This window comes from Haemorhous mexicanus, chromosome 3 (assembly GCF_027477595.1).
Source record: "Haemorhous mexicanus isolate bHaeMex1 chromosome 3, bHaeMex1.pri, whole genome shotgun sequence".
Taxonomy (NCBI): domain Eukaryota; kingdom Metazoa; phylum Chordata; class Aves; order Passeriformes; family Fringillidae; genus Haemorhous; species Haemorhous mexicanus.
Genome location: NC_082343.1, coordinates 100,203,628 through 100,229,359, shown reverse-complemented (window position 1 = coordinate 100,229,359; position 25,732 = coordinate 100,203,628). Strand labels below are relative to the sequence as shown.

Here is a 25,732-nt window from a genome sequence, read left to right as displayed (position 1 = left end):
TGTTTTCTATTCCATATTATTTGTGTTCTAGATTTAGTTTATCTGATATCTTAATATTAAGCTCTATTGTTTATTCTTTATGCATCTTACTTTAGAATTATCATCCATTAACATTCTGCAGAAAACAAGTTCTCATTCTCAGATGGTGATTACTAACTCTAAATAGCAGTGTATAGAACTGAAAGCACACAGTGTGGGGTTCTGTAATAAGGAATACTGAGTTCAGCAGACAACTTATTTCAAGTACTAATGCAGCCAAATTGAGCAATTGAAACCTTTACAACTCTTAATGTGTTGCATTTCTTTGTTGTTTTAAAAAGACTCAACTCATTTTCTCATTGAACTACCAGTCAAAGGAGATGATGCTTTCAGGAACAGCTGTAAGTGTAGTGCCATTCCTTGTGTCTGGGCCCAGCACTTCTGTCAAAACTGGAAGGTTGTTGAAACTGGGAGCTTGAAGAAATGTGAGATATGTCCATTATTAATAGCTGTTTTTGAAGTTGCTTAAAGAAGTGATAAAATGTAGCATTGAAGAGAAGTGGAATTACATACATTTTCCATTTCCTAGCTCACTGGATGAGCTAATGGAATAGAGAGAAATTTCCTCTTTTTTATTGGGAAAGATGCTGAGTTTTCTTTTACTCTTGCATATTTGCAAAGAGTTGTCATAACTGATGCATGAAAAAAAGATGTTGTAGGTGCAAATAGAAGGGCTGTCCTGATCTTTGATTTTTGTTAAGAGGAATTTGCCTTTTATATAGGAAGTTTGGGGAATATAAATGCCTTTTTTCAAATGCAGTGAGAATCCTTCCGTGGTACCCAGTTGTCATCATCCCCTGTTATGTTATTGAGACATCAGAATTCTGCATGGGAAATGGGTGGGTGCATTCAGCTGGTAGCAGTGGGTTGTCTCTGGGGTCAAAGTTCAAACAGAAAGTTTAAGCCATCTCTGTGTGTTTGAGAAGAGTGGTGTTGTAATAATGCTTGTTTCTACTACTCTGGTTGAGAGATGCCTTGAATTGATATACTACAAGTCTTAATCAAAACTCAAAAAATCCTCTTATGTGGGGAAATTCCTGCATTTGATTTGGTTTTGTTGTTGCTGTTTTGTTGTTTTGGCTTTTTTTTTTTTTAATTTCAAAGACAGTATTTTAACTCCTTCTATAAAATTCCACACCATCATGCTTCGATCTGAAGGTTTTTCCCATGTGTGTGGATATGTAAATGTGTGTGGGTTGTTTTCTCCTGAAACATAGGGGTAGGAAACCTCATTCAGAAGTAGAAACAATCTGGCTTTTTCACTCTCTGGGAGCATGATTTTTTTTTTTTCTCTTGCCTTCATGGGTATGTGAAATACTTTTACTTGTCCTTGACTTGGAAGTGAAAGAGGCATAAAGAGGTAGAACTTAAAATGTATTTATTATTTATTACATCTAATGAATAACAAAGTAATGTACTTATGAATCATAATAGCTATCCTTCTATGTCAATAAAAATAATTTCCTTGTTCTCTGCTAGGTTATTTTCTTTAAGTGCTTACTTTTGATAAAATCAGATTTTTTGCCCCTAAATGACTAAACTTGCGGCAACCACAATTCAGTCAATATTTTGAGATGAGCTTTTGCTTTTAGAAACTTTCGACAAAATATGTCAAAAGTGCCAAGTATAGCACATTTCCATGACTGGATGCAGACTCTCCACTCATATTTTTGGCTTTACTGCCCTTTTACATAAAGTCCATCAGAATATTTACTATTTACTGACATTGATTCTGCATATCTTTAAATTCTATGATTTCAAGAAAAGATCATCTCTTTAAAAAGTAAAAATAAGATGGTTCAGATAACTTTCATGTTCACAAGAAGTCACAGGAAAATTTAAATCCTTTCTGGATATATAATCTGGGAACTATGTTCTCTAAACAGTCAGTAAAGTTACATCAAAGGATGCTCTGTATTCTTTGTTCAAGATATTTTACTAGAGTATCAATGTATAATTAGGTTTTAAAAAGGAAAATACCTTCCTGACTCTGAAGTCAAAATGAAGGAAACAGCCTTTTTTTGTTAGCATCAGTATTTACAACTTTGTCTAATTTTGACATTGAAAAAATGCAAGGCTTTATTAATGATGCATTCTCAATTATGACATTAACTAGAATAATAGTGGTTCCAGTAGCATTGGAACAATTGTGTCTTTGGATATTAATCAGAAATTCCATTTTCTAGGATATTTTGTCTTAATATAAAAAAATTGTGGAACTCCCTCCCCTCATGCACACACTTCAAAAATACTGACTTAATCACATCGTTACAAAGGGAGAACTTCTTAGACTCAGTTCCTGCCTCAGTTGTAGTGGTTTCCCCTGTCAGCAGTCATGAATATGCCACTTAGGAAATTTTCTACTGTTAAAACTGATATTATAGGAAAATGATTTTATTCTCAAGTGTTAGGCTTACTAGTTATGTATAATCTTGTCCAACCTCCAGAAAAGATCAGGAATTTGCTATGCTGGTGGCACAACACTTGCCTATGCTACACATTTCCAACTCACTCACCAATATTTTATGCTAGAAATGTATTAAGACCATCCTGGTGTAACTGACATTGCTGAGAGACAGGATGTGTCTTCAGGAGCCACTGAGAAGTAACTCCTCTTTTTGCAAATGTGTTTGGCAACTAATAGTTGTTGTGAGAATTAGGACTGTTGTATTTTATCACAGATTCCCTAGGTGAAGAGAGAAAGTGCATAAATAAGAAAGCTAAGTATAAGAGGAGAAAAGGATTATAGTCTGAATATCTCAGGGGCAGGGGAAGAAGGCTTTGTAAAATTAATATCTGAGGTATCCAGAAGAACTCAAGCACTGCTAGTCAGTTTTGTGACATGTTGATGCATAATTTTTCTCCTCTACTACAGCAAATCAACTGAATTAAAACAGGGCCGTGGGTTTTTTTTGTATTTTCCTCTTGAAGAGAATAAGATTGTTACTGACAGCCTTGAAGTAGGTAAAAATCAAGGGGAGAAATCAGTTTGGTAGTCTTCTAGCTTTAGAAGTTAAATTAGATTGTTAAAGTTCAGTATGAGGCAGGTTAGGTCTTAAGAAAACTAAATGGTTGGATTCTTGAGAGAGCAATGCAATTTTGGGATCATTTTAGGGTGATGATGATAATAAAAGTGACTATAAGCTTGAGTGGTATAGTTGCATCATAATTTATTTAATGCCTAATCTCTGAAAAGTTACATGTGCTTATTTGCCTATGATACTTATTAATATCCTAAAGTTATGTTCAGCAAAGCAGAAATCATATAATTTGCTTTACAGTAGCCCTGAATTAAAATGGAGGATACTCTATTTAGAGGAAAATCTCTGTCAGAACAATTCTAGGAACTTTACACCTTTCTTCTTTTTTGCTGTTCTGGCTAGTTGTAGAGAGTTGACTAGTCTCTTTTTTATTACTTTCTTTAAATTAAAATTGGACAGAAGTGGCACTTCTAAAAAGTGAATGAGAAAGGTGACAAAGTAATTAAGGAGATCATAGCATTTCTTAGTAGAAATCCACACTTAAATATCAGAAAAGAAGAATTTTGGGTTTGGTTGAGGGTCAAGAATATACCCTCCAAATAATGATATGAACTGAGGAGAATAATGGTATACTAAATATAATAAGTTTAAAAATGAAGATAAATTAGTCTTCAAGAAGTTGGTAACTAACCAAGCACTGTCTTCAACTGCTAAAGGGAAAATCATTTCACATGTGTATTCCTACTGCAAGTTTGAAAGGAGCTTCCTTCATTATTCAGAAGAGCATCCTAGCCTACTCTAGGATAATTTTTTCGTTGTGAAAAAGTGAAATGACAAAACCCTGTAATTTACACTAGAGGGGAGTATCTTGGAAACTAGAACAGTGGAGACCTGACAAAGTGCTAGACTCCAGTGGAAAATTATCTCTATACAGTCTCAATAGTGCTCAAGTTTCAGTCTGTAGGAGGAGAATTCAGAAAGCCATTTCATGGACTTTTAATAATGTTCTGAGGCAACAAGAAATACCAACAGTCAATGGGCTAGGGTGTGTTTAATAATTTTTGAATGTAAAGTAGGGGATGGAAGCCTCAGCTCTAGAAATGACCAAAAAAATTTGGATCCCTGCATTGATATGATGATTAATAGGATATTGGGTAATACTTGGAAATATTCTGATGATGCCCTTTTTGTCATTTCAGCTTATCATACAGTGTTATGAGGTGTTTGAAAAATTTCCAAGTTAGGCGGATGTGCAGTGGTGCAGGTTTTATGTGGCTTTGGGGGCTGGGGGAGTCATGCCTTGAATTTGCTTTGTTTAATACAGAAATTATTTTTAATCTGTTGCCTTGTTTATACACACCTCCCTGTCTCTTACCTGCTGTTTTGGGATACTGTTAAAATGGAGGCAGACTATTTCCTGCCTCCATTTTTTAAAGTAAACTTCAACTACATCATTAAAGGAATGGGGAATTCAGGGGGATTTTTCTGTAAGCTCTGTAAAGAGTTCTGTAGCCATTTGCCAGTTTGCCAGCAATAGATGGCTTCTTTTCAAGTGAGTCTTGGATCTGATCTCTGTGGACCAGAATACTAAATAAAGAGGTTGAAATGAATGATCATGGTGATGAATTTGGGGAAAGCTGTCACTCTAAAATAATGTTCTATAAATATAATTATAGTTTATACAGCATTATTTGCAAAACCTGAATATAGCTTTCATTATATCCTGTAAGCTAGAATTAACCCCCAGATTTGTGCATTGCTCTGAGATACAGATGAATCTATTTAGCATGTCAGCAAAGAAACTAGTGGTTTGTTTGGATTTTGATACTGTGTAATGGCCAGCTACTTGGGTAGTTACTGTGTTCTGCTACATGTTCTACAGGAATTTAGCAATGGTAAAATTGTTTGGGAAGTCAAGAGTTAAGGCAAACTGCTGGTGGGTTTGCATGACGTGATGGGGAGTTAAAGGGGAGGAAACAGAAAAGTGATCCAGACCAAAAACTGCAGAGGTGGAAAATAGTTTGCTTGCTGAACCTCCAGTTGGACCTGGGTAGTGGTCTCCATGATTGCAAAGGTGAATTTTTAGGATGTGATTGTATGCAGCTACCCTGGGTGCAGGAAAAGGATATGCTTGGAGGGGCAAGAGTAAAGGACCATGTCTCACAGCATAATTGTAGATGTTTGTACTGTTGCTGTCCCAGGTCTTGTTAGCATTCAGGAACACATAATCACGAGAAATGATGATATGCAGGTGCTTTTATTGATGAGCTCTGGGTGTCAGGGTACAAACCCAAATCGGACTCCGACATAAGTTCGGGATGAACATGTTTTTATATTCTACCATTATATCACTTTCATGTTAATTATTAAACTTGTATTGTTCAATTGTAGACATAGATTTCAGCCAAGCATAGTCTCTATAGATTAGGAACATACAGTTTCTCATGATCCTTCTTATGATTATACAATAATTATTTTTAATTACTAAACAATCATTACATCTAACAATTATATCATTTATCATACCACTTACGTAGGTACAACACAAAGCTTAACATTTCAGGGTTTTATCTTAACATTTTCCAGGGCCCCACTCTCAGTCTAATAGGGGAAATGCTTGCTGAAAGACAAAGTGAGGAAATTAAGGCGATGGTAGAGTTGGAGAAATAAGGAGATCCTGAGGAAGGAGATCCCAAAAACAACTAAAGGATATGTGAGAGCACAAGGACGTATGGCATGGTAAAATAGCTTTTGGGCAGTCAGTCTGTTGGAGGCTTCAGAAATGTTAGAGATAACATCTTTAAGTGTTGGCAGAGATTTAGTGTCTGTCCATACACAAAACTATTGTTGTGGTTAAATGTCTGCATGTTTTGGTTTTTGATTAGCATTTCTTGTTTTGCATTTTGTTTCTTTATCTGTGGAAACTTCTGCTATTTTCCTGTTTTTCTTCCTTTCTGTGGCATTTACTGAAAGGATTGGTGAAATAATTTGCCAAGATGTTAGATCCACATTGTTGCATCTTTTAGTTTTGTTGCTGTAAGGTGAACAGTGGTCTAGAGGCTTCAGCTTCTCTTACAGCTGTTTTAAACTGTGCCAGCAAACTAAACAGAATGGTTATGCTTTTTGTTTATGCAATTGTAAATTGGGTTGCAAGGGTATTTTCATGACCACAAAAGTACTTTTATGTAATTGAAAAGCTGAAAATTAGTATGTCACAATATAGGTGATAAAAATAACAGCATTAAAGTCTGATGTTTGGAATGATTTACTCTAATGATGTCAGGTAGGGTGGAAGCCAGTGTGAAAAGTGTGTCTGTGAGCTGTATCAACACTGAAAACAATTTAAGAAAACAACCCTTACCTGCTAAGTTGTGAGGGATAGAACCTGCTGGCTGTGCAAGTCTTAATGTTGAATAATCAGGTTTTGGTATCAATCAGCTGACTGCATGTTTGTTGGGGTTTTGGTTGGTTTTTTTTTTTTTTTTTTTTGCTTGTTTTTTTACAACAATATTGCTGTAATAATAATTTTTGCTGGAAATTGTAACCTGTAGAGTAAAATAAATAATCTCAGGAAGATTAGACTATTATAAGGTTTTATATGTATTCTAATAACTTGGAACAGGGCCATGGCATTCACCTAGGGACTGACTTGGAGTAGAGCCTACTGTTAAGCTGTGAGGGTGCTCTATGAGCAGTTTTGGTGTGGGCCAAGTTACAGTGTACTTTCAGACAATAGTGCCTAGATGTAGTCTAAGAAATGAATGAGTAGTTGGAGTGTAGCCTGCTTCTTTTAACTTAGCCTGCAAAAAAATTCAGCTTGATTGTGCTTTCTGGCCTGAGGGCTGCAGACCTGTACCTGATGTTATTTTAAGTAAGTTGCCAAAAAATAAAATACCTGTCATAGTTCTTCATTGCAGACTTCTATAACATACACAGACTGTTTGTTTTGGATAATGTATTGAAGGGAAACATGCAAGTACTTCAGAAATTAGATGAAAGACATGATAAAGATGTATATGAAATAAATTATGGTATGAAAATCTGGTCAAGAATTTCTGTTCTGCTGATCTCAATAATATGCTGGTTCTGTTGTGTGGCTTATTCCACAAAATTGACTAGTTGTTTTGGAGATAATTTCAGCCTTCTAGAGAAGAGGATATTTTGAAACAGTTACCCTTTTTTGTATAGCATTTTTACAGTGTCTGGTGCAATGGGGTGGTTTTGTTGTGATAAGGATTAGTAGGTGTTGTGGAGGTTCTTCTTAAAGAATCTTGATGAATTAAAGTGAAAGCTTCATGCTGCTCAATTTGAAGAGAATGTTTAACTACTGGGTATTAGGTGCATGCATTCATTGAGGCAAAATTAAGTTTCTAGCAATGATAATGGTCTTAATTCATACTAGTTCTTTCTTCTGAAGAAGGCTCTTTTTTCTGTCTGCTTTCAGGTATCAGATGCTGAATCAGATCATGAGCTGGAGTTCTTTGCCAGCTTGGTGATTTCTGAGTTCATAGAAAGGCTTGTCGGGTTTTCATGGGGCTGTGAAACAATCACTTCTCTTTTATTTTCAGTGCCCATTGTAAGGATGCTGATGGTTTGCTGACTTCCTCATCTACTGCTGCACACAAGGCTCAGAAAACTGTCAGTCTTGATACAAAGAGCTTTTTCCTGAACTGTAACTACCACTTTAGAGTACAGCATCATGTTGGGATGGCTTGAACTGTTTTTCTCTACATGCATTAACTAACTTTTATAAACAGAGGAGCTCATCTTTTAAGTCCTCCTATTCTCACCTTTTCCATGGCATGCAATTACCTAAAAGTGTCAGGTGTGCAAGGCTAGGTAGATGACATTGTTACACTAATAATGCTATTTCAGGAGCTCACAGTGGAATGCTTCCTCCTAAGATAAATCTTTGTTTTAAATCTATGAGATAAATCTAAATTAATTCCTTTCACTAGGAAGATATAAAGCTGAATTTAAAAGCAGAATCTTTATCTAACCTAAATTTAAAAGCATAATTAGTAAGTTTCTATGTTGCTGTCATCTTTTGTATTTGTGCTTGCCTCTGCTTCTCCTAAGAATTCAAATTCTTATTCAAATCCATGGAAACATATGTAGAAACACATTTATTGTCCCAGTTCAAATGTATTTTTAAACTCCTGCAAAAATAGTTTCTGCACTTCCCTTGCATGTAGGGACATAGCCACCAGAGGGCAAAAGGAAGTGTGACTGGACAAAGCTGTTACCTGCAAATTTCCACATGCAGGCAGGCATGTGTGTGCACACATCCTGGTTTTCACTTGGATTTTTTCAAACAAGATAGTTGCCCTGGTGCAGTGGTTATGAATGAAGACTTCATACAAATAGCTTGCATTTTTGGATTCAGAGCACACAAACAAAAAACTGGTGTTTAATTTTGTTGAAAATAGTTTGCCTTTAAAATCCATTATTTCAAAACAATAAATCTACAATGAGTTATGGCTGTCTGGTGCATTGCACTTACACACTGATCTCATGTATTAAAAAAAAAAAACTTTCTGCAGAGAAAATTGATCAGTAAGGATACTGGAAATAATGCTGCTGGTGGTGCTTCATCTGCTTAGTATTGAAGACAGCAGGTGACACTTTTGCCTTGCTGTAATGAAAGCACTCCGTGTAGGGAAATCATTGGTACAGCCATGGGATGTGCTACAGTCATTAAAATGGGCACAGAAGTGGAATGTGCCTTTAAATATTCCCTCTTCTCAGCAGTAGTGGTGGGATGTACAGAAGATTTATTCCCATAGTTTGAAGGAGGAAATAAATGTCCTTGGTGTACCTAATGTTCTTCTAATGTTTCTTTTTTCCTAGGAATTGTAGCTGTTATATGTAATTTGAGTGTTTCTTTACAAGTAGTTTGCAGTAAGGTTTTAAATGAAATGGTTGCCTGTCTGATCCACGTGATGAAAAAATGCTACACAAGTGATGAACAGCTTGAGAAATTATCCCATGTTAATTCTGTTCAAATTTGAAGGCCTCTATGCATAGATGTACATTGAGTTCTGTCCAGATGAGACATACCATAGCTGTCATCTCGTAGTCTGTGCTATAATCTCACTTGCATGTAAGACTGCTGTAGGAGTTAAGCTCAGCAGTGTCCTAGCCAGTGTGCAAGAGGAGATGCACAGTGAAAAGTGTAAGATCTCGGGGACCATGGACCATGTATAATAGAGTTAGCACACATTCTTTTTATATCTTGATTTAGGATCTCATCTTTATTTGACAGCGATTATCAGGATAATTGCAACATTTTTGGTATGAAGCAAAAGAAAATGAATGTCAGAAGAGGGAGGAGAGAAAATGACAGAAATTCAAGTGTAACAGAATGGTCATGATATTGAAAAGAGTGCTTTAAATGCAGAAAGTGGATAAAATGCTTCTGAATTAGTGCTGTCACTGAGGGATAATCTCTTGAATTATCAGACTGCTCTCTCTTTCACTGTTGGAAGGTTTAGTTCTCTTCCTCTTTTTAAATTATTTTTCCCTTAGAACAAAAGAGGTGTTTTTCTGTCTCTAATTCGAAGTAGTTTTTAAATGCTATTTTCAAGTGTTGATCTCAACTAATATAAAAGACTGCAAGAGAAATTGTTCTTTTGCCATCTCTAGTCAATGCTATTGTTACAGTAAATAATATTTTGCAGAAACATGTAAATTCTTACAAGTTTGTGTTTAGGCATCCTTGTGCAATGATTTTGTTGCATAAGTGAAAGTTAAAGGCTTGCTTTTCTCTGTATTAGACTAGTTTTGTATTTGTCTTCAGAGTTATTCCCAAGTAATGCAAGCGAAGCCAAGTATACTCTGGAAGTTCCTTCCAGTAAATGTTAAGACATTCTGCAACCTGACATTTTCACATTCTATATTTTGTGATGTTCTTTCTACCATTAAAAGATAGCCTGCTTTAATTTTCCATTATCCCATCCTTCTTGGAAAGCTAGAGAGGCCCAGGGAGTATCTCTTGCTTCATACCCTTAAGAGGATGATAAAGATTTTTTCTTATTTAATCTTTTTTTTTCCCCTCTCTTGCTGACTTATCAACATCACAATTCAAGTACTAGCAATATCTTGAATAGTTATAAAAATGATAATTTTTTTATAAAGTAGCAAATCTTGAGTTATTGTAGTTATATGATGACATCAATTCTGTAGCATATTCTATTACCTGCATATCCTCTTATGAAACCATGTTAAAATGTTTTGAGAACTATTTTAGTTTGAAATTTTTCTCCTGATTCTAGGTGATAGTTTGCAGCCTTAATTATTTTGTGTGAATAGCGTGTGGGGTTTTTTTTTGTGTGTGTCATCAAGCAAGCATTCAATGTTTCTGACCATTAGACATAAAACTTACGACATTTCTGCTACTGCAGCAAGCTGAGTGACAGCTACAGGAAGTATGAGAATTTGAGGTTAATATTTGTGTCTTTTCTGACATTGTGGAGACTATTTTGCAGCTCAGCATAGTTTTATGATATCCACTGTGGGTGCACATGCCATCTAGTAGACTAATAGCACTTCTCCACTGTTCCTTACCTCAAATTGATGTCACCATGACCTTCAGGGTGCTTTCTGCAGAGCATTGTTGAACTTTGAGGTACCTGTTAGTCTGTTTTTCCAGCCTGTTTCTGTCCCTCTGATGTTCCCTGAGGTCATTAATGAAGATGCTGAACAGTGCTGGCCACACTGCCAGCTCCTGAGACATACCAGTAGTGACTGGCTCCAGATGACTTTTATGCCACTGACCACAACCCTTTTAGAATTGTAGTTCAACCAGTTTTGAGCCCAACCCTCCTGTTCTTCAGTTTGTCTGTGAGGATGTTATGGACCAAAGGCTTGTTAAAGGTAAATAACATCAACTGCTTTCCCCATTTTTACCAAGCCTGTTTTTAATTTAATTTTCACTGCAGAATGCAATCGTATTTGTCGGACATGAGGTCTCCTTCATAAATCTATACTGGGTTGTTCCAGTCACCTCATGTTAGGAAATGTTTTTCAGATTCTCTTGGTCTTACCTTCCTGGGGACTAAGGGGAGGCTGACTAGTGTATAGATCCTTCATGCCCATCTAGAATATAGGAATGCCATTTACTTTCTCAAAGTCCTTAGGAACCTCTCTCCAGCACCATGACCTTTCAGAGCTGATTGAAACTGGCTTCATAAATACATTGGCCATTCCTCAGTTCTTGTGGATGCATTACTAGGATCCAATTTCTTTAAATATTCCTAAATTTGACTTTCCCGCTGGTCTTGGCAGCCTGGGATCTCTCAATCCTGAGGATAGCAAAGGTCCCTCCACTCGACACTGAGCTTATTAAAGTCCTACACAAGGACCAAGACTATAAATAGGAAACTCCTTCTCATTGTCAGAAGATTGTGTTATCCTTTGTTTTGTCCTCCTAGCAGACACCAACTGCATTTTGCCACTTTGGTCTATCTTCTAATCCTAAACCATAATCTCTCATTTGAGCTGGGAGCTCCATGCGCTCTAGTTGCTGATGTTTATAAAGGGTGATTCTCCCCTCTCACCTTCCTGATCCATTCCTCTAATCCCAGCAAGATTGTACACACCAGTAAGACTCTGTATTTGACATAAACATAAGGTGTACTTGGTCAAAAGATTTGAATCCCCTCCCCGAGCTGAAGATTTGACTATCAAGGTATTTCTGGGTTTGTTTCTATTTGGTTATGTTTTCATAATTACTTTTCTTAGATTATAAACCTTTTAGGAAGGAGCTATATGTCTTTTTCCACTTGAGTTCAATAAAAAAATGCCATGGGGTTTCTCTGCTGTGTTTCTGAGGTGTAAACAAATGAGAACTGCATAGTTATTAGTAGCCAACTAACAACATGATGTATTGTTTGAATGCCCCAAGTTGAGAAAACTACTGACTAGAGTAGGGCAATATTTAGGCTTTTTCTTTAGACTTTTTGGATGTGCTAGTTGTTGATACTTTGAACTAAGAAAACTAAGAAAAATCCCAACCACAACTTATTCTTCTTCTATTAGTAAAAATGCCTTTCTTATTGTCTAGTTAATGTCAAGATACGAGCAGATTATGATTCTGAGATCTAAGCTTTGAATCCCAAGTTATTGCTAAAAGAAATTTTGTGTGTGCTGGTTGTGGCCGCACATCTGGATTTCTATTGAGGGGAAGTACCAAGTGGAGACCATGGAAGGATGATGTAGGGAGTGGTGAACCTACCTTTTCCAATTGAGCTAGTGGTTAGAACTTGGTTCATCAAGCTTGAGGCAGCTACATAAACTGCTCATATTGAATGGAGTGGCATTTGTCCTGCTTGAGGCACACTTACTACAAAAGTTATATTTGTCTTTGGAAATCCTAAGGAGTAGACTGGGAATGCTTGAGGTTGTATAGATGTACTCTTGAATATGTAACTGTCTGTTAAGGTGCCTGATTCAATGGGGGGCTAAGTGGTCTGCAGTTCCCATCAACTTGTTAAGGAGTGCAGTTTTAAATATTTTATGAAATATCAAGTGGGAATTTAAGTGCATTGGTTTCATTTCACCTTATTTCACTGACAGCTGCCATGGTACCTCCATGAGACAACTGTTGTGTGTGTGAAAGTAGCAATGTAGACAACGCTGTTCAGCTCTGCTTGCCTTTGTGATGATAGAAACCAACATGTAAATATCCCTCATTAAGTTTTATTGGTGTACCGTGCAGCTTTCCTCAGCACAGAGTTAAATCTCACAAATGATTTTATATGGCTAGCCAATACCTTTTTGCTTGTGTGGTTCTCACTGTTGTTGCAGCTTTTACATTGTTGCACCCAAATTCTGCCTGAAGAGCAGAGTTCAGCTCACTGGTGTAGTGATGGTTGCAGTTCTTTGCTTGGGGTGTCCCCATATGGCAGAGTTCCCAAACTGCAATCGGTAAATTTTGACCTCCCCCAAACAGATGTATATCTGCAGAGTATATCAGCAAAAAAGATATGTGCTGAAACATTGTCTCAAATCCCCTTAGGATAGCATAAGAAGCATCAGACAATTAAAAAGTGCAATTTATGCCTTTTCCAATTTGACTGCCTGCTTTCTGTACACTGTCTCCTGTTCTTCCATAGAAAAAGGTGGGTTTACCTGCCTCTCCCCATACCCTCTCTCCATGTCATACCCCACACCTTTGCACACTCTTAAATCGTTCTAGTGGTGTTAGTGTTCAGCAGGTGAGGTTTTTAAAACTTCCTTGGACATCTATATATACAATGCAAACATATGTTAATGTTAGGATAAAGAGTGAGCTGCTGTGTTTCCATGTTTTGTGGGTTTGTTTTGTTTTTATTTTGTTTTGTTTGGTGGGTTTTTTTGAAAAATCAGTGTCTGGGTTTTGGTAGCTAAAAAGTGCATTTAAGTAATGGAAAGAAAAATTAAACTCCTTGTGGCTCATTATTCCTACATATATCTCACCCTCTGTATTTCAGAATAAATGTAAAATCAAGGAATACACAGGCTTTTAGAACAAAAGATGAAGTTACTAACCCAGAAAACAAATGGTCTGTTTTCCACCTCTTTTTTTGCCTGTAAAGGACATGATATTGAGTAAACACAACACAGTTTATTTTTTTATTAATTGATTAAAAATGCTGAAAGGCATATTTTTTAAAACAAAATATGCATACCTGAGTAATTTTGTTTTTATTTCTGAATTCTGTTAAACTTGAAGAAAAATGTTCACATTGATTGATAAGGAAAAGTGCTAACTGTTTGTCAGTGGAAGGGAGGAGGGTTCTGAACACTAGCTGCTTGTTCTTGTCATACTGAGAGCACTAATGGGCACCAGCTGGGCTGTAGCTATAGCAGCTTCACCACTTCAGCCTTGCACAGCACGAGCTGCTGTGGCAATGCTGCAGAAGGGCCTCCTGTGCAGATTTAGGAAGTACACACTTCAGTTGTTGTTCCCTGGGCAACAGAATAACTGCAGACAGCTGGCTTTGCACCACCTGAGCTGATCAAAGAGCAAACCCTGTCAGGCACTGATACTTCAGCTCCTCCAGCTTTAGTGTGAATGTCTGCAGGCAGTGATGTAGGAAACATTGTCATTCAGGTTTCAAGGTTAAACACAGGGGAATGAAGTAGAGTGACAGCAAAAAGTAATATGAAAACATTGTTCCTGTAGATAGTGCAGTCAGGTGTGTATAGCTATTGGTGATTGAGGATCAACTTGAAAATACTAAATTACTGATGTACATATAAAATATCTTTTAGAATTATTCAAAAAGAGACTGGGAGGCTAGCAATAATTGGCTTGAATTTCAGGAGAAGGAAGAAAAATCAAGGATGATAGATCATGTTTTTCATTAAGAAAGACCATAAAGAATGATTGAACATAAAGATTAAAGTGGTATGTAAAATTATATGGCTATGAAGGATCTATATCTGGTTTGCGGGAAGTTTCTGACAGGTCAGCACTGCAGCAGCATGGTGGGGTTTATTCAGCAAGTGATGCCAGAAGCATGAAAGGTGGATGACTGAACAGTAGTGAACTGTAACGTTGTCCAATGTGGACCTGTATAATTGGAATTAAGATCCACTTGAGTATGTTGGATAAGAGTGGAGGGGTGGGAGTGGCAGGTGGTAGTGTTCATAAATGTCCACTGAACTCTCTTCTTGTACTTCTGTTATATTATAGTTATATCCACTTAAAACTTTAAGAGGGGTGCTAACTGCTTAAAATACTGTTTTAAATTTTGTTGTGAAATAATAAAGGTTATTTTTAATTACTTCTCTTAAAATAAGTTTCTCCTTTATTTTTTTCTAATATCTGTATTTACTTCAAAAGGCAGTAGCTTCCCTTTTGCAGAAGCAGCAGGGAGTGAGCATGGGTGAACAATAATACTGACTTTTAGCAAGTCCTAAATGTGCATCTGTCCACACCTGAAACAGGAAGGAGAACAGATTTGGTGTGTTTCTGAATGTACTCAGTCCTCATTTGCTGAAACTGCAGAAAATTGATTAGTATCCACACTTCCATTGAGGGTTTGGTTTTTATATTCCATATATTCTTTGAATTTTTTGTATTTCATAATTATTTTAGTAACATTTGAGGAAAGTCTCTCTAAAGTAGTTTCAGGTGGGGTTTTTGCCATTTGTTTTGTTGGGGATTTTTTGGTTTGCCTTGGGGACAAATTAGACTATGTATTTCTTGTTTGACTCTTCTGATTTACTGCATCAGTTGCCCAGATATCAGTTGATTTCTTAGTAAGTTTACTGAGGTTGCATATTAAGTCCTTTTTAAAACTGTTCTTTATTAAAGAGAATAAATTAAGAGGACTGTATACACAGATTTTATGGGATCTGATGTTCAGTTGCATTCTTTGTAGTTTTGCAGTCTGTGGCATTTTCGGAAGGAATCTTTATGAGAAGTCTGAATTACGTAAAATTTTAAGTTTGTCTAAGTCTGGAAATGTGACAAAGCTCGCTTCTTTCATTCTGAAAGTCTTCAACTGTAGGAAATGCTGATGTGAAATCAAAAGCAATGTGAAGTACACAGGCCATCCCTTCTAGCTTTATAAACTACCAGTCCATTAAAAAATTGTAGTTTTCTACAACAGCAGAAATGACTTTCAGTGTCCTGAACAACTGTATTGCATCTGGAATCAGTAGTGTTCTTATATCCACAGATTTTTATTTTTGCATCTAGTACAGAAATGATTGTGTAGTTTTTAAGGGATGTCTGCTGGCTACTGTGTTCCAGCAGCAGTGCCATGAATTGATTTGTTGTGTGTGAAGGAACTTTATCAAGGAGTAACAGCTACCCGTAGTTAACCTTACAGTGTTTCTTTTTGAACTCTGGTCAGTAGCTTCCTGGTATTTTTAAATTTCAGGCAGATATTTTTTCCCCAGGCTTATTTCTTACTCTTAATTTAAGTTGGAGCAGTTCTCCAAGGGGAACAGTGTTTGAATGAATATATATGGGATGTCCCACCAATCTACAGCTTTTACTTTTTTTTCTGTGTTGGAACCGGCTGGTAGTATAAAGCTAAAAATTGTCATGGAAATAGTCCTCATTGAGAAGTCCTTTTGAGTGCTGCAGGGAAAATTGGTATTAACTGACCATGTTGTGACCCTTTGCAAATTGCACACTCTTCATGCAGAGCGTTTTCTCACTTGCTCAACTTGTAAAGTTGGCATCAACGATGGCCTCATGTACTATAGCCATGCTTATCTCTTAGGCTTTGGCTGAACTCAACAAAATTTGAACTTAAAAGCAAAGTTTATTTCCTACATTTGATTACTGTACCCCTATTGCTACCAGCCTAATGTGTAGTTGCTTCCTAATTCAGTGCTGTCAAAGTATGGGATTACTTGTTTATTCCTTAAATTCTGTTTTGCTTGTTTGTAAGCCTCGATTATTTCAACAGAACTAGGTAGATGAAACTATTGTGCACTCACTCTAGCAGATATTATCCTCTGCCCAGGAGATAATACTGGTGGACTTGGGGAAATGGTGCTTAACAGAGGGTTGTTGCAGTTGAAACAAGTACATTTAGCTTCATCCTTAGCTGTACCTAGCAAAAGATATACTGAAGATGTATGATGAATTAGATAAGGGATGAGAAGGAACAAATATTTCCCTTTCTTGAATGAGGAAGAATAAATATGACAAAGATTCAATAGTTCATTGTCTCATTTCTGGATCATTTAATATGAACAATGTGTGAGGAATACAGTGGGACATCCTTCTTCAAACCTTTGACTTACTCTATGAAAGTTCAGTAGTGCTTAGTAAATCTTATAACATTTTTCTTAATATACTCAGTGATAAAACTTCAGCACAACCTTATCTGTTCTGTTCTGCATTGGTGCTGTGACATAAATAAAAATTCTTGTTTCAATATGAAGTAGTGATGCAAAAATGGTTTTCAACTAAAGGAAGACATAGAAGCACAACACAGAGACACCATGTTTTTACCTCCTTTTTCTTTCTTGTACAGAATAACTGGCATTGCCATTTAAATATTAGTTTCATACTTGTCTTTTAGCATTTTAAAGAGATAATATGAGAGCTGGTAGAAGAAAACATTGTCGTTTTGTATGCCTATGTGCAGTAATGTGATGTGAAGAGGGTAAAAGATGGGAAAATCTGGAGTTTCTCTTTGCCCGTAGGCATTCCAGATAAGCAGTGGCACTACAGAGGTGGTAGTGCAATTACCTAGTAGCACTGGATTTTTAAATTTTCATATGATCACTTGGAAATAAGGCAATATGGGTAATGCCACAAATACTGTATATTGTTAGTGAGCTTTTCATGTGGCCATGGAAAGCTTGTTCTGGGACTTTGATTTCAATGTAGTGAGAATTCCTGTTTGTGTTTGTGGATTTTGTGTTTGTAGGTTTGTAGCTAGTGGTTAATCTATTAAGGGGAATTGTGACCCAGAAAATATTCCACTTCATCTATCAGAAGAGTGACACTTTCACTCAGCACTTAGATTTGCCCTCTCTTTTACAGGAGAGAAAATAGTATATTTAAAAAAGTTCCTTATGTAAAGGGAAAGTAAGCCTTCCTTAAGGCCAACCATTTCTAAAATTACTTCTCTGGGTGGCTGTGGAAATTCTATTTTGGTTTCACACATCTGGGAATTAACAGTCAGAACTGTCCAAGGAGAAGTTAGTAGTGCTCTGAATCAAGTCTTTGTTCTACAGATTTCAGCCATGTATCTAGTTCCAGAATTTCTTCAAAGTTTAAAATTGGACTATTTGCAATGCACATACAGTTGTTCAAGATGGATGAACATTCAGCAGCTGGAAAGTGGTGTGTCACTTTCCCTGAGCATCACCAGCTGAAAGCAGAGGATAATGTCTATGCTGAGTGTTGAAGTTTTGTGCTTGTTGGCTTTTAGTGTTATCCCTTTCTGATGTACAATTTAATTTATCCTTCACCACTAGTCCCAGTGAAGTAAAACAGGCATGGAACTGCACAAAATTCTGCATATGAAATTCTGCACCAACCTGTACTTCAGTTTTCAAACCACCAAAGTGTTATAGGAGCCTCAATCACCACAAGTTTCTGGAGGATTTTTCTCTCAATATATATATACACATACATACACACTTATTCTTTGTCCTCCTTCAGTCTTCAAAATGATGCTTTTTTAGTTGTTTTAGGGTTTTCAGTCTGGAAATCTGATTGTGCAAGGAAGTAATACTCCAGTTTGGAGAAGCTAAAATACCATTTCAAGGCTGTCTTTAAGATTGTGGTGCTGCGGTTAGAGGAAAGATGTCTTGAGAATGTGTTTTTCCCCACCTTCCTCCATCTAAAACCTTTACTGCACAAAGCAGCAATACTTGGAATTTCGATCTTTTTATGGAAGATAAATTTGATGTTGCACTTCAGTCTTTAATTTTCAGTCTTCCCTCAACTGATTTGGCCTATGCGGAAGTAATTTATTGTTTGTTAAGAATGAGAATTCATATTATATGGTGCCTGTATAGCTACTCAGTTCTCTTGCTTAAGACAAGGAGAGCTCAGTACTGCAGAGTTTATTACAGGGATTTGTTTCCTTTTCCTTTCTGAAGAAAGTTAAATTTGTCCATTGTATATTTGCAAGTTTGGTGCTTTATGGGTACGTGTTTATGACATGTTCTCACTGCTTCTTGAACAGATGCAGGGCATTGAAATGTTAATACATTTGCTCCACGTTTTACCAACCACAGTTTGAAATAATTTTGGGACCACCTAGCCATCTACTAGCAAGAAAAGTTGAAACCAGAAGAATGTGGTCTGCTGTAATTTTTCAGAAAAAATATGGTGTAGGAGGTGATCATGCATATTTTACGGGCAGCTTCGCTATTATCAGAGAATTTTAAGAAAAGTGGAATAACAGCAGATTTTTGTAAATGAAGTGAGAAATCTGAATTGAAACTGAACCAGGATAATGAAACATCATTGTTGGATATTGCTGTACGCTTTCACACATGAGCATGGAAAGGGCCCCTTTGGTTTCTGTATTCAGACATCTGCTATGTAAGATGGCCTTCATAATCTCATTATATTTACATATATTCTAGTAGAAGTAATTTTAAATTTATCAAAAGTGAACAATACTTAAAATCAGTCTCTATCCTTTTAAAAATCTGGCTGCGTAAAATTTTGTATTTGTTAGCTAGCTTGTAAAGTAGAACAACAACAAAAAAAACACCCCCAAAAACATAAAAAACCTACAAACCAAGCAAACCCAAATCACACCCCTCCACCCCAAAACAACTTCAGAAGTGGTAGTTGATTCTTAGTTTTTAAATTATGTCCATAATTGTACCATAAATTTTAAGAATTGGGCTCACCACTGATTACTAGTTGAAACCTTGTGGGTTAAATTTCAACTAAAAAGAAAAAGGTAATATTTATTAGATAATTCTTGGGAAAGTTAGGACCTATCAGTATATTGAAAAATGTTTTTTGCAGGCTACTTTTTTTGTAAAAAAAAATGTTTCCTGTATATTAAGTTTCTTTGTGACATTTTAAAGTTTTCTTAAGACTTGCAGTGCAGTGCTGGAAAGGAAAGATGGCTTAAGGAGCATGTAGTTTGTTTTCCATGATTTGCTTTTGTGGTGCTTAGCCATGATCTTGATAATAGTGGAAAAGTTAATGCTTTATATGCGTGGTACAGACTTTTTAGTAGTTACAATCTACCAGAAATTGTTCATTACTGGTTTTTCACATTGAAGTGAAACATTTGATAAATCTCCCCTTCTTTAGCTATATTGCACTTTTAAGTTATTTATTACTTGCATGGAGTACAAAGCACACTGTGTGTTAGTTTGCCCTTTGCTAAGGAAAGGTAGCCATCCACTGCTGCTTTCTTCTCTTCCTCAGTGGCACGTGGATCTACAGTAAACAATTTGCCTGGAATGATTCAGAAATAGCTTAGTTTAATTAGCCTGCTCTACAATTAGCAAAAGTTCAATTAAGTGTTAATGAATAAGATATTTTCCCTCATCTTTAGATGTATGGTCTCTTTTTACTGTATTCAACTTGTATATCCAAATCACTGTAGAACAGTTATGTGCATCATACATATAATTTTTGCTCAGCACAATCTATCAAATATCCAGTGATTGTGTGTTCAGAATTAATATAGATTTATCCTTCACCAGTCCTCCTCTTATCCCTGTTTCCTGTTGCAGAAATGGCGTTTTTTTCCTACAGGTTTCACCTTTTTCACCTAAGGGTTTCAGGACCTTGTTTTTTTTTTATTATTTATTTCATATTACTCATTTTAAACATGTCTGCAGTCTTGTATTCAGGACTTACTATGTATCAGTTACTTTTGTCCTCTTCTGTGTTGTTTGGCTGCCTCTTTTTTCCATATAGAATATTCACATTGGTGACCTTTATAATACATGTTTTTTTTTCCTCAGTTAGTACCATTTTAGCCTGAGAAGGCCTTTTCAATGTCCTTGCTTCCTCTTGAAAACACTCTCATTACATGCAGCTGCTGCCACTTTCCTTTCCACTGATGAAGTTGGTTGTGTTTGCTCAGGGCTCTGTAATCAGACACTCTTGACTAAAATCAGCAAAAATGTACTTGGAGATAGAGGCCTGTAAAATGACCTCAGAAGAGAAGATTCATTGCTGCATATCCTCTGGACTTCTCATATAGCTCATCATGCAGCCAGCAGTTGCTCCCCCTGCTTTTGCTTACCATGCCTGTGGCTGGTTCCTTTGTTCCCACTGGAGTGGATCACACCAACCTGTTCATCCTCACTGAACCCTGCACCAGTGGCTGGAACAGCGTGAACATATGCACTGCTGCTCTGGTCTCCTCCCATTCTGCACTGCTACAAATTGCTATATAGGGTGATGGGCACTGCCATATGTGCACAGACCATATGGTATTTTCTCCTCAATCTACAGATGCCTTGTTCTTTATACACTGTAATACTTTGCTGTATGCCTGTAAGTTCAGTTTGTCTTTTGGGAGCCGTTTTTATTTGCTGGGGTTAGAGGCATATACTTACTTGGGAAACCTAATTTTGCAATAAGCAGTTGCTGGTAGTAAAGGATATGAGATAATGCTCTAGATTAAACTGGAGATAGCTGTTAGAAGTGTTTAAATGATGTCTGTACCTTTACTGTTAACAAATCAAGCTATGTAACTTGACATACTCATTAACATCAGTATGGGGAATGAAACTTGGAAAACATGTGTCCCAAAGAGTTTTCATGAGCACCTAATTTTGCTTTTGTTCAGGAAGACGTATGTCAAATACACGCTAATTATGAGTTCTGCAGCACCTTGACTGCTAACTTGAGGTCTGTGTCTGTAGCCATGTTCTGCATTCTTTGAATTCATCTTGGTATAATATTTTTAAATATTTCAAACAGCAGATGTGCATTGCTTATAGATTTGTGTAAATGTTGGTGCAGTGTGTACAAAATGCATCTCCCATACAATGATCTGTTGACATTATTCTCTCTTGCTTAGCTTCAGACACTAAAGTCATGACATGTGCTGCTGTTTGGAGGATGCCGAAGGAATTGGAATCAGGCAGTCATGAATCCCCTGACGATTCATCAAGCAACACTCAAACCCTGGAGCTACTCTGTCACCTTGACAACACAGCCCATGGCAATATGGCCTGGTAGGATTCTGCATATTTTATACTTCTAGAAAAAGCCTAAAGGATAGACCCATGCTGTTAGTTTTGTGCAGATCTATATTGAAGAAACTATGCTATGCAGCTTAAAAGTATTCCATCTTTAAAAAAAAAAGTATAAATTGGATTTTTAGTCCCAGATGTTTCATAGATTAAAAACATATATTAAAGTCCTGCAAACACATATGGAGTAACAGCCATATTGTTTGAATGTGTTTTTCCCCACCTGCCCCCATCTAAGGCCTTTGTTGCACAAAGGTATAATACTTAGAATTTGAATATTTTGGAATATAAATTTGATATTGCATAGAAGTTTTTCTTTTTTAGTCTCACTCAGCTGATTTAGTGTGAGTAATTTATTGTTTCATAAGGATAAAAATTCATTTTGCTACATGGTGCCTGTATAACTACTCTTTATCTGTTGTGTAAGTCAAGACAAGGAGAGCTGCAATATAGCAAGAGGTTATTACAGAAATTTGTTTCCCTTTCTGTTATTTAGGAGGATGTTAAATTTCTCCATTGTGTATTTGCAAGTTTGGTGCTTTATGGATGTGGGTATATGACATATTCCCACTGCTTCCTGACCAGATGCAGGACATATGATAAGTTTTAAGCATCCATTTCTAGCCACAGATGTCTAATTTGAGCCTTGCAGATTAAATTTTAACCAGAGAAAAAGGGTAAATTGAAGATGCTATTTATTATGCAGGTCTTGAAAAGATAGGACATATCAATGAGTTCAGAAATGTATAGATGACTTTTTTCTAAGGTACAGGTTTTCTGAGTGTTAAATTTCTTCATAGTAGCATCCTTTAATTCTTTGCTACATACTTTGAGTACTCCTCCTTGTAGTTATTTTTTTTATTTTATTTCACTTTTTATTGTGGACACTTTTTGTTAATTGAAATTCCCTACTAAATTTGAGAGGTTTTGTTGTTTGTTTTAATCTCTTAAGCTTTGTGCTTTTGTCTTTTAATTTTCCACAATCAATTTCTATCTGATGCTGGAATGCCAGAACTTTGTATGGTAGCCAGATCACTAAAGGAGGAATAGGAGGCATAAAACAGCTTTTTGTCAGGATGTGAATTATATGAATGCCCAGAATTTGTTTTTTGCTCTAAAACCAGCTGATAACAAGCTCATGAGCAGTTTTCAGTCATCTGCTATCTGATTTTGTTCAGTACTTAGTACTTACAAATATCTACTGCTATTTAATGCCCTTTACCTATGTGCATGTATATATATATGCATAGAGATTTGAAAATGTTCAGTGTTACAGAGAGATCAAAGGTGTAAAGAGAATACTTGGCATTAGTACTCCTCACATCATCTCAGGAAAGCACAGCTGAGTTAGAGGATCTTGCTTTAGAGCAGACGTTTCTATTCCTGTCTCACTCATATTGGACACAACTCATAAATGAGTAAATTAGGCCTTTTGTGTTAAATATATCACATAAAGGCCACACCCCACTGAGGGGTGTGTTGGCTGCAAACAGCAAGGTAAATATTCTTTGTATTACGCTACTTAAAACATGAAGCCCTTGGACAGTAAGGGTTTGGTTGCTGTTAGAACCAAATAGGAATCAGAAAAGCAATTTTCCTCAGTGCCAAGTGTAAACACTTTTCAAACCACAATGTAAGACCAGTGTTCTGGTGTACACAACCACTATGAGATCAGTGGTGGTCTGGCACCAAATACTTGCAGTAAGAAGGATCTGTCATTTGCCTTGCCATTAGAGCATACATACCCTTTATGTTTTGCCTGGAAAACCACAGGCTGAACGCTGGATCTGAGTTTAGTGTGACCATGTGCACTTTAAGGGGGTGGCTTAATCCACAGCATGCTGTAGAGCAGTGTGAATATAGCCATGAATGATTGGATACAGCCTTCATTTTTTAAGTTAATTTTGACTATTATTAGTCAGAATGCATGCTAAAAAAGATTAAATAAAAAACTGGGCTACTATCATATCTTTATATACTGGGCCTGGAAGAGTGGGCAGAGTTGTCAGTACAGTTTAGAGATGGAGTGTGTAATGTTGGTGTCAACCTTTGTGACAGTGGCTCCAAATAGCAGCTTGTAGGAAGGTATTTTTTGTGTGTCTTGGTATCCATTGCAAAAATGCATCATGAGATTTATGGGTCTGGTTGGAGATCATAAGTAATTGAGTTTTGATTGTAAATCAGGAAAAAAAGCAAAACTATCTTGAACATGCAACCAGTTATATATTCTAGCATCTACCACCCTCCTCAGGGCTTTATTTGCTTGTGGTTTTTCTCATGTTTACCCTGCTCTGCTTCCTTCTCTATCATGCTTTTTTCAAGGTGAGCCTGGTAGCTGAAATTTACGTCACAGATTTTTGTTTCTAGTATCATGCACTAAGAAACACGAGGGGTGCATTTTTTTCTAGGTCTGGTGTGTCAGGAATTGGTTTTGTTTAACTCTGTACTGACGTTGAGAACTGATTCTGCATTTTTTTACCTTTCTCATCTCCTTTATGGAATTCTGTGCTCCAATTTCTCTGAAATTTTTTACTAAAAACCAGTGGAGACATGCTTAATACCTGTTCTCTTTTGTGAACCAAGACCAAAAGAGGGTTTTCAATCGATTGTGACTAAAATCTTAAACTTTGCTGATGTGTTACTCAACACTGCGCCCTTCCTACTCAAGATCTATGGAAATAATTTTCTAGTCTTGACAAAACCTTTGGCAAAAATCTAATATCCAAGACATTTCAGGCAAGTGAAAAAGAAATTTGGTTTTCTACAGTTCCATTTTATCTGGATTGCATGACTTACTGTGCTTAAAAATTAGAGCATAAGCTTTCATTTTTAGTATCTGAGATTGTTTACTGACTCCAAGCTTTGAATTTGGGACTCATCAGCATTTTTACTCAAACTCTTGTATGGCATAAAGAGAGTTCAGAAAATTAAACAGATGCCTAAATTAGGCCAACAAATAGGCCGGTTAATTGTTCTGTTTGGTTCTAGCCTAAGATTTTTTCATCCTCTGCCTGCTGTTCCTGATGTAAGCCAAAATGGAAGGATTTCAAGTGCAAAAATCCTGGGTGAATTACTTTCAGTGTGGAAAACCCCAGATACACACAGCAATTTGTGTGTTTAAAAAGAAAAAAAGTCTCTTCAATGAATTCCTTCTGTAGATAAGTGTATGTATTCATGCAGAGTTAAACCCATATAACAGTAAGCATGTTGGTCTATGCAATGTTGTAAGATTCAACTAAAGATTCAACTGGATATCTTGCAAGAAGCAGTTCTGTCCAAAGTACTGTCTGCGTAGGAGAGGCCAGGGAAAGGGGACAGCAGTTAATGAGATTTTGATTATTCCTCTGAGTGCAGCTTGGAGGAATCCCCAGAACTCTCTTCTGTTAAACCCCTGAAGACTTGTATTTTAGTATTTAGAATAGTAACCTCCTGTTCTCTCTCAGTTTTGCTGCAGACTCTTTTGGTAGTAGACTTGACAGGATGGATAGTCCTTGGAGAAAGAAGATGCTACAGGCCAAAGGAGAAAGTATAATCTGTGAGATCTTGAATTCATAACACAGCAGGGAGTTTCTCTTGATTCTGCTGGAAGCAGGCTTGCCTCTCAATGCTTAGCATCTTACTTTTTGCTTTCCAAAGGTGGCAGATATAAAATAGGGCAGATCCTGTTCAGTACTAAGCTATGTAGTTCAAAAGAGAGGGGAACAAGTGAAGTAAGTTGGATCGTGATCTATGGAGTAAATGTGGAATAAAATGAAAATAAATAAGGGGAAAATGTTAGATGAACAGTGAAATACAACTGTAAAGGGAAAATTAATGGGGGTTACAGAGGCAATATAAGTGGAGACTCAATTCTGAGAAGCCTGAAAGGTGAGGAATGAAGAATTCATGTTTTATATAGAAAACAAGAACTGCTAAAAATTTGTTTGAAAGGGATGAATATGTTATTAATAATGATAGATTACTTCATTAGGCTGCTCTACTAGCTCAGGTTAATTTTTTTTGTTGTTTTTTTTTTTCTGGTGTATCCCACTCAATCAATCCTGGATATGAACGTGCAAACA

The 25,732-nt window shown here is 36.6% G+C and overlaps 1 protein-coding gene across 2 annotated transcripts in view; it reads left to right on the top strand.

The window, feature by feature from the left end:
• Positions 1-25,732, top strand: part of EIPR1 (EARP complex and GARP complex interacting protein 1) — a 104,657-nt gene that overhangs the window by 15,063 nt on the left and 63,862 nt on the right. For both annotated transcript variants that reach the window (XM_059842830.1, XM_059842829.1), the window contains exon 4: positions 21,497-21,653. In XM_059842830.1, the coding sequence (XP_059698813.1) occupies positions 21,497-21,653 (157 nt within the window). The remainder of the gene's footprint in view (positions 1-21,496; positions 21,654-25,732) is intronic.